The following is a 9280-nucleotide window of genomic DNA, read 5'->3' as shown; positions in this document are numbered from 1 at the left end:
AAACAGTACATCCCTAAGATAAAACAGTACATCCCTAAGATAAAACAGTACATCCCTAAGATAAAACAGTACATCCCTAAGATAAAACAGTACATCCCACTGGAGTTCTATTCCACCGCTTTATCCTTTAGCTAGAGGTCACGAGAAATAAACCGTGAAACTCGAGATAATATTCCATGTGTTGTTCAACGTGATATCCAACGGAACTAAAAATAATAGAAGTGCATGAAATCATATATGCGCTTATAGAGACCATCAGGGTCAAACTGATACCAGGGACCTTACAATATAGATCAGAAAATGCTTTGTGTAAACATACAAATGGTTTGCAACAGCCAATTTGTATATTTGAAACACTGACCAAAACCATAAGATATGTATAACACAGTGAACCTGCTCAGAACACTAGCTCTATGACTCATATTTTTACCTTATCTTGAGCGTGGGGCTGCCAATATGTCGCTGTTACAGTTTTCTCGGGTATTATGTCGATTTTCCATGTAAAATTTCCACCATCCGTCAGCTATTTGCTTCTTTTGATACAATTCTTCATGTTTTTTGCACAAGCTGAAGTGAGTTTCACCAAAACCACTGGATATAAATTATGTAGAGTTCTAATTAGACATACACAGAACCGAGGAAGGTATACGAGAACAAAAAGTGAAAACTACCAGTGAACAAGCCGCATATATATGAACATTGGTCTATGCACGAGGCAGCTTTCAGGTCATCAATTACGGGATTGCAATAGAGAATTTAGCTTTTGAGAACTGTGAGAAGCATATAATAAAATAAAGCTGAACCATCAATTGCCCTCCTTTGATCTTGCGAATTTTCATGCAATACATGACTTCTTGTTGAGATAAATGACTCAATACCAGTATGGTGGTTGGGACACGTACTCTAAGGCGAAGCCACTCTCGCAGTGGTCAGCTATATAAGACATGAAGAACTTTTCATGTCTTCTTTCGTCCTTTTTTAAGGAAAGCTCCTCTTCATAGATCTATATCTTAATCGACTCTCATGTTACCATAAACCCACCGATGTGGTCCTTACCATAGTACTGTTCGTTCACATGTTTTCACCACCCAAGATGCTATACCAAGATGTGCCCGATATACGCATACTAGGACTGTCTTTAACATTGACCAAGGCTCTGGGCCGGCCTACAGTTTCAATGCAGGGTAGACTTCAACACTTCTGCCGCGGCTATCATGCAAAATCTATTTCTTGTCGCGACATTCATTTCAGATTGCTGGTCTGTATATAAGCACTAAGTAGATATACAATTATCTAGAAATACTGTTTTGAATTTATGAGCTATATAAACAATGCTCGAGAATATTTTTGGATGATAACAAACAGAGGTTTTGAATTAAAGTCATTTGCGTCACAAGGACTAGACTAAATACTCAAGAGCCCCCAAATCCACTTTTTACTTGCAATAGCTTTCGCATACATCACAGTTATTTCGACATAAATCTCCAAGCAATGAGTTTCGTCATTTACATAGCGGTTATAATTAGTTTTCGAATTATCAGCCTGGTGAACACAGTGGTGATAGAATAAAATACGGTCATTAACAATGAGAGTCAATTTTATCTAGGGAATCTTGCTGTAAATCCTGAGGTGTTTTATTCTGTCGTGGACACTAGCCTTTTTACTATTATGGTTTCAGTCCAAAACCAAGCCAGAAGTTGTGTCACAAGTTTTATTAGGCAAAATATTTGAGTAAGAATGACCGGACAGGAGTTTGAAAATTCCGGAAAAGTCGCCTTAAACTCTTTATCAATGAACACCACTTCTGATTGTAATATCACAGTCTCCGAATCGTTTCTGAATACAGGAAATATATTCTTTGGTATAAGTGCTGGTGAATATGTGGCTTTGAAATTCTCCATTACGTCTGCAACTTCATGGTATAACTCTGGTAAATTTATTTTTTTCGTGGCTCATGGCGAGATTGTCAATTTGCAAATTTATTGCCATGCTGGACCCCGAGATTTCAATTCAATCAGAAATGATGGAGTAGTTTGTTTGAACAACACTACCTGGCAGGTAAATACAAATGTTGATGGAAATGGATGTGTCGCATTGGGCTCTGGTGGGCAGTTGTACTTAAAGTGCACAGAAGGTACATACGGTATAGCAGGCTCCCAAAAAATTCACTTCGGGTCACCTCACTCGGTATTAAAGATCACTAGCGGGGTTTCATGCGGTGACGTGCTAAAAGTCACAGGATTTGGGAACAGAAACCAAATTATGCTTCTTTCATACATCATCAGTGGATTTCAATACTATACTGGTACAGGTGTCTTGAAAATTTTCACTGGCAATAGCCTTGATGTTTCTTTTGATATCGGAACAGAATACGAGTCGTCTTTATTTTGATTGACGCCGAACTCTATTTACTACACGGAAAAGCCCTCTCAAAATCCTCCCAATATTTGCGATTGTTTGACAACGTTTCCAATTATTCCATGGGAATTTGGTATACCTTAACGAAAGAACAGAAATGTTTATAATCTAGAAACGACATTGTGATTTGATTAAAAATGCATTAACTTTAGTATAAATTTGAATTGAGAACTAACATGGGCTCATTCAGACTCATCATTACTTGAAGGATCAATGGTTACACTGGCTCAACCAAAATTTGATATGATTCTATGTGTTCTCATATCGCTAACAAATGTCTTATTCATCATTAAATTCGTGCTTGTGATTTTAGTACATGTTAATTCTAGGCTCTGCTAACAGTTTCTCGGATATTTAAGGTAAAAAAGTGTCCTTGTGGACAGCCGCCCTGGTTTCTATTGATCAGAACGGTATCCAATATTTTTGATGTACAAAAGTGTATACACACTTATAGCCCTAAAATGTTGATCAGCTAATTTACAAGTCAATTTAACTTTTGAGCCTCAATTTACTTATAAATCCCTCAAAGCTTGTCTAGCATCCTAGGACACGGGTGAAAACAATTATGATCATTCAGTAGAATTTATTTCTAAATGATGCCTGGTCTTACTGGTCATGCATAAGTCTCGACGTTAGATTGATGATTCAATTTATTCCCCGCATATTACTCAGAAACCCACGTAACATCTTGTAGAATCTAACACATTGTTTTACACAAAAAAGTAAAAGAAATGACGAAAGCTTTAGTAGAATTGTGCCATGATGTCCGAAATTTCGGGAATTCAAAGATTTCTTATCTTGTTCTAGAATCCTTCGCCCAACAAATTGAGATCACCGACTGAGGTGATTGGCTGGACCAGCATAATTGTGGAAAAGCTCACATCAGCTCAGTCCAAATCCCACAGTATCACGTAAATTTCATATTTGATGTGGCGTTCACTTTTTTTCCGCACGGATGGAAAAAAAATTAGCGGAAAAGAAAGAAACTGACCTCAATTTTTTTTTAATTTGAGGTCGCCCAGCATCTGATTCTCTACTTATATTATAAATTATCTTATTGATAATCAATTGATGTTTTAGTACATAATGTCGTAACGTAAATACACGCGGCTGTCTTCTATCTCAGTCAGACCCTTGGGGTCTTAAGGCCTCCTCTGACGTAAAGAATAATATCACGGTGTCCACGCGATATATCATCACGTGGCTATGCAATCAGTATGATTAAACAATGCGGAAATCATCATTGTATGTTTCATCTTAAAAATTAATACAAAAGGGTCAGTAAATAGACCCGAGGTAGTTTCTATGTCAATGTTTCACCTATTTTCTTTAGCAATATATTTCTTCCTGCGATGCACTTCTTATCCTTTTCTATGTTGCCATACTGCAACCATATGTCGGAGGTTACATTTCAAAGGCCCTAGAGGAGGCAAGGTAAACAGACAGTTAATGCATCAGATTTGAATAAGAACTAAACACAACCTGGGCAAACAGCACAGCGCCAGATGTCATTTTTGCAGGAGTATTTGCTAATTTATTAACCATATTTAAAGAAATAAAAACCAGCTTTCGAACAAACGAAGACGGGCTGGATGTCTCATCTCATGACCAGAAGAAAGTTTTGTCTCAGCATCTCTCGAATGAAGACAGTTGAGGCTTCCTGCGAAGTGTGCCATATCACAGCAAAAATTCATGGACCCGAAGGAAATATAATCGTACGTTCGCAAAAAGTAGGATGATTGTTTAGAGGCTGTTCACTAAAGGAAATAAAACCATTTTCTACTCCGAAACTCCCATAATAACCCGTAACAATATTGAAAATAATCATTTCAACGCTGTTACAAGCCAAATCTCCTGGAATAACGAACCCTGTTAACGGATCCATAAGCTTGGACTGATTGTTTATTCCCATTACCAAACCCTGCGACTTTGAGAGTAGGTACGTTACCACGTGGGACTCTATTCCAATAATTCTCAACCTTGAAGAACCGAAGGCTAAGTAAATGGTTTGAGTTTTTGCTATACCTTGCGTGCTTTCTGATAAATGCAAGTTTACCAGTACACCAGAACCCAATATCATACATCCATCTCCTTTTATATTTGTGCGTGCTTCCCAATGAATATTTGCGAAAAAGATTGTACCATTATTTGTTATGAATGTTTGAATTCCATTTTCCTCATAACATTGCAATTGCAACTCCCCATACTTTGAAATAAATACCATCATACCAGTGTTGGACCACGAGGATAAAGACGTGACAGAAAATGACAACGAATCAAAGATGGCATTGTGGACCCCAAAGTACATATCTCCGGTATTGAGGAAAGGCCCTGAAGGCGTGACTTGGCAATCAGAGAATAAACGAGTGAAAAGCAAATATTCCAGAATTTTCGTAGTTGCTTCCTGTCATTCTCACCGAAGTCGACAAATCATTTGGCATATTCAAGATGAATCGCCCATAATTCCGAAAAGAGCCCAGAACTGGTATATGGGGTATGCTCAAGATGTAGTAATATATGTTGGCATTGACAGTAAGATATTCAATGTTCTGGGGGATAGATAGGTACTGCGGGTAATAGTTACGGCACAAATCAGACTGAGAAGACACAACACGGTAATGACTACTGCGCTAAAGCCTGAGGTCATATTGTGGGGCTTTATAACTTAGTTCTATAAGAAGCTAACTAAATCAAAAATTTGAGTTTCCGAGGGGTCAAGATATTGATTTTATAAAGTCAAACTTGGTCGTGCTTAAACTATTTGCAGTACTTATATTACCATTGCTGTAAATAAAGGGCGTTTGCTGTCTTATATTTGTATCTTACAAACTTTTGTTCAAGGTTGTTTTTACATAAGGCTGCACACACAATTGTAAAGATCAAAAAATTAAAAGGGGGCAATGAGAAAAATAAGAAAAAAAAGGTATTGTGTTTACTTCTGAAATTTTAAAGTTCTTGCGGAGTGTATGATAGACTCTGTCATCGATAGCAAGGTTTACCATGCGCTGCAAAAATAAGGCAGCTGCATTAAAGATAATGAAAACATTGATCCAATGGAAAGTGACTGGATTTTAGCAATATCGAATACCATATGTAAAAAAAGTTCTTCAAAATTAATCCTTACAGAGTAAAGGTTAAAAAATGAGGATTTGCTTAGCCCCAGACGCGCCAAGCAAATTGACGTTCAAGCCGATGCGGCTTTTTCATGAACGCTTCCTCAACAGAGTTTGTGGTTATGTTCATGCATATTATAAAAAGTGTGCGATAAAATATTTCCAACAGTTTTATGCAAGCTATTCTTAAAATCTGTACAATAAACCCTATTCCTTGTTCTACTAAACGCTGGGAGATTTTCCGCATGAAGCGGTTCTGTTTCAAATCTCTTCTGCATACAGTGGATGGTTGAACTGTTGAGCTAGATTTCTCCTCCAGTATAGTGGTTGGGAGACGTACTTTTCGACGAAGCCACTCTGGTAGTGGACAGTCATACAAGACTTGAGAAACTTTTCATATTCTTCTTCTTCCTTCCCTAAATAAACGTCTCTTCACACTTACATCTACATTAGAATCGAATCTTACGTTATCTAAGCTTATTTCTACTGTTGCGGCTTTGAATATGTTACTATTCGCCTATATGTTTTCACCAACCTTAGATGCTATACCAGGTTTAGCCAGTATACGACTGTCTAAGACATTTGAACAGGTCTCCAGACAGGTGTATAGATTCCATGCGCGTTTTCACACACGCAGGATAGAATTCAACAGAAATTTTAAGAAAGGACAAATTTAGGAGTGATGTTCTTTGAAAAAAGAACGGGAATATCCCTGGCTTCTTTTTCTGAAAGGGGCATGTAGTACTGGTCAAAGCCTCAAGAAGACTCATCTTCACTAGTTGATTCAGTAGTGATAACCCAAGAAGCTTGAATTATCTACTATCAACTGGGCACTCATAAACCCTGTAAGCGTATATTTGTCTATAAGCATTTCTGGAATGAGTTCCGTCTGAAATCATGTCAATTAAAAAACTGTTCTTTCTATCTCAAGGTCATCCAATCACATTTTATATAAAGCTTATGTGATTCCCTATGTTATTTCAGGAGGGTAGTGATGACAAGGACTACCAACACGTTTATTTATTCCCTCATAGTCTTCTTGTAAATTAATTAGTTTGTCAATCAGACCAAAATTTGTCATAAGTATCGAATGCTAAGCTACCCTGAATCTATAGCCTGACTGTAGCTGTTTGATGCTTGTAATTCTTTTTAATCAAAGAAGGGAGACTAAAGCCTTCATGTTTCATTGCCTGAGTTACAAGAAGCTAAAGGAATTCATAATGGAGAAAATACACCTGTGGTCTGTCCCAAAACTAAAAATCAATATCGCCAGAGTCACGATCTATCATATATTGTGGCTCACACAATTTCTCAATGAGCTTCGCTTTGCTCACAGAAGTTCAACTCCTAGCTATAAGGATGCAGTAGCAGCCACCTGCTACTTCGTGTGATCAAATTCAAGAGTGCTTTGGTAAATTAAATCACACTGAACTAGTCTAACATTTTGTTGGAATGTCTGTAAATCTCACAAAAGACGAAGAAAATAAAAAGCAAAAACGTGAAAAAAAAAGGAATTTAACTAAAAACAAGTAGCTCCAGAAACCTCAGGAAATACTGATTGGCATGAGCACTCATATGGAGGTATATTTGGAGCATGAGGACTGTAAGAAATTTTACAACCGGTGGTGCTTAGTCTTAAACGAAATGACTGTTCCAGATACCCCGTGCCAATATGAAAAACCACTTTTGATTCTTTCACAACTTTGACAATGAGTTCACCTCTTGTAGTAAGGTACTCATATGAAGAAACATCATGATGCCAGATATCAAATTCAATCACGTTTTCGTTTCCGAATCCGGCAACTTTGATCATAGGAAATGTGCAAGATGAGTTCAATCCTGATATAGTCAACACCGAGTCAGGACCTTCCAAATAAAAAGTCTGCATTTTCGAAATAGAAAAGCAGTGGCTGTTTAGTGCTAAATTCAAGATAACAGCAGATCCAGTTCCAATGGTAATACAGCCATTTTCAGCGATGCTGGTAGTTGCCTGCCACATAGTATTGTATAAGCAAATAGATCCGCTATTTTTGATTATTGAGGAATCGTTGTGTCCAACATCTTGTGCAAGAAGAACTTGTGCACTTTCTCCAGAAGCGGTCCAAAATATCATCATACCAGTGTTGTTCCATGATTTCACAGAAGTGACACGAAATGGTATTGTCCCAGAAGTAGCACCGGATATACCAAAAAACATGGAGCCTGTGTTTATGAAGCTATCATGGGTATTGACGTAATATGTAGAAGGAAAGTCGGATTGTATTGTGTTAAAAGCAACTGTTCCGTAGTTTGTGAACTCGTCACTGTTTATTCGGACTGAAGCTTCCAAGTTATTAGTGCTTGATACCAAGAGACTGCCTAAAATGTAAACATGGCCCACAAAATGAACACGAGGGCTGTTCACAATTGAGTAGTTTACTCTCTTGACGAGGAGATCTTCAAGTAGCTTTTCCCCAGTTGTGATCTCGACGGTATTGCTTCTTACAATGAAGGAAGACGCTATACCTAGGCAAATCGAGATCTTAAAGGCTGCCTCGCTATAGCTGAGTTTCATGGTGAAGAGGTTTAAATGTCAGAGTAAAAAATACAGTTAGAGCAGTCCGAGTGCCCACTTTTATAGAGTATCTGTATTCTAGTGACTGGCGGTGTGTAAATAACTATTAAGTTTTGAATCTGAATATAAAAAACTTCTGCAGTTCAACTTCTTTGCAGCGGGGATCCATACAATCGAGACTCAAAAGACCCGATCTACAGGGCTGATAATGCAGGATTGCTGTCGAAATACTTTTGGCAGTAAGTTTTGAAGATGTCCTGTAGAGATATTTATCGGGTAAGAAAAGACAAGAGGCACAGTCCAGAAAAGACCCGAGGAGATCTGTGCTAATCAAATATACTGCGATTTTTCTTTACTTCTGCATCTTGAGGTCCACCTGGCTCTGAAGAATTTCTTCAAATTTACAACTCCGACTTTATTTAAGAATAAGCATTACGCATGATAATTTCGCTGTCTGCCAAGCATATACATATTGGGTGCGAAATGTTTGGAAACAGGGTTGGAAAAGAACTCGAGGGGTATTAGAGCAAGCAATCGATGTATATTCATCTCAATTTTGCAAATACGACCCCGTGAATTGCTTGAGTTCCTTATACTTTGTTGGTTGAGAAAAAATTATAGCTCAGAAAGATTCTTTAGTGTAAAATCATCATGGAGACGCACCATCAACACGCAATGTGACAGTTATATCAAGATAGTAAGATGTCAAACACCTACAATGATGTAACATAAGTGTACTGAACTAAACTATAGATATACAGCTATTCAAAAAATTAGCCCAGTTCGAAGCTCAAATAGTCTTTTAGGCAGCCCTAGGATACGCGAGTGCCGTTTAGAGGTGGGAAAAACTATTAAGCAAGTGGTCCCAAAAGTGGGACCACATGCATGGGGAGAGTTTAGAAACAGAGTTCACGTAAAAGAAGAAAATGAAATGTTTTCGAAGAAAGGATGAAATAAGTCCGACGTAGAACTATGACCCTTGAACCGCGTTGACTTCGATCACGTGACAAACCTATGTGGTAATTGTGCTCGACACACATACTTTACTTGGACGGGTATGAAATCGGGAAATTGTAAGATCACAAAAGACACCCTGCCTTATAAGCGCATAGTTGGCTATGTACAGGTCCAATATGAATTTGAACAAGACGCTTCTAATATTTCCAGGCCGTTAAGCGTCGTTTCCACATGATTG

The 9280-nt window shown here is 37.9% G+C and overlaps 3 protein-coding genes across 3 annotated transcripts; 1 reads left to right on the top strand and 2 right to left on the bottom strand.

The window, feature by feature from the left end:
- Positions 1 to 1569: 1569 nt before the first annotated feature.
- On the top strand, positions 1570 to 2121 carry METBIDRAFT_18603 (uncharacterized protein; the record flags this gene model as incomplete). The annotated part of the gene is made up of 2 exons (XM_018854802.1): positions 1570 to 1708; positions 1733 to 2121. Coding segments are annotated over 2 exons (528 nt in total), but the record flags the coding sequence as incomplete, so codon positions are not given.
- Positions 2122 to 3846: 1725 nt separating this feature from the next.
- Positions 3847 to 5074, bottom strand: METBIDRAFT_137100 (uncharacterized protein). The gene has a single exon (XM_018854415.1). The coding sequence runs from the start codon at positions 4724 to 4726 to the stop codon at positions 4109 to 4111; it is 618 nt and encodes a 205-aa protein (XP_018709278.1). The 5' UTR covers positions 4727 to 5074; the 3' UTR covers positions 3847 to 4108.
- A 1976-nt stretch (positions 5075 to 7050) lies between these two features.
- Positions 7051 to 8085, bottom strand: METBIDRAFT_48120 (uncharacterized protein; the record flags this gene model as incomplete). The annotated part of the gene is made up of 1 exon (XM_018858264.1): positions 7051 to 8085. The coding sequence occupies one exon, from the start codon at positions 8083 to 8085 to the stop codon at positions 7051 to 7053; it is 1035 nt and encodes a 344-aa protein (XP_018709277.1).
- Between the last annotated feature and the right edge of the window lie 1195 nt (positions 8086 to 9280).

Source organism: Metschnikowia bicuspidata (genome assembly GCF_001664035.1).
Source record: "Metschnikowia bicuspidata var. bicuspidata NRRL YB-4993 chromosome Unknown METBIscaffold_11, whole genome shotgun sequence".
Taxonomy (NCBI): Eukaryota; Fungi; Ascomycota; class Pichiomycetes; order Serinales; family Metschnikowiaceae; genus Metschnikowia; species Metschnikowia bicuspidata.
Note: the sequence above shows the minus strand (reverse complement) of the source record. Positions and strands in the feature narration are given on the sequence as shown.

Excerpts from the sequence above, each read along its gene's own strand:
- METBIDRAFT_137100 (XM_018854415.1), bottom strand. The coding sequence starts at position 4,726 with ATGTACTTTGGGGTCCACAATGCCATCTTTGATTCGTTGTCATTTTCT.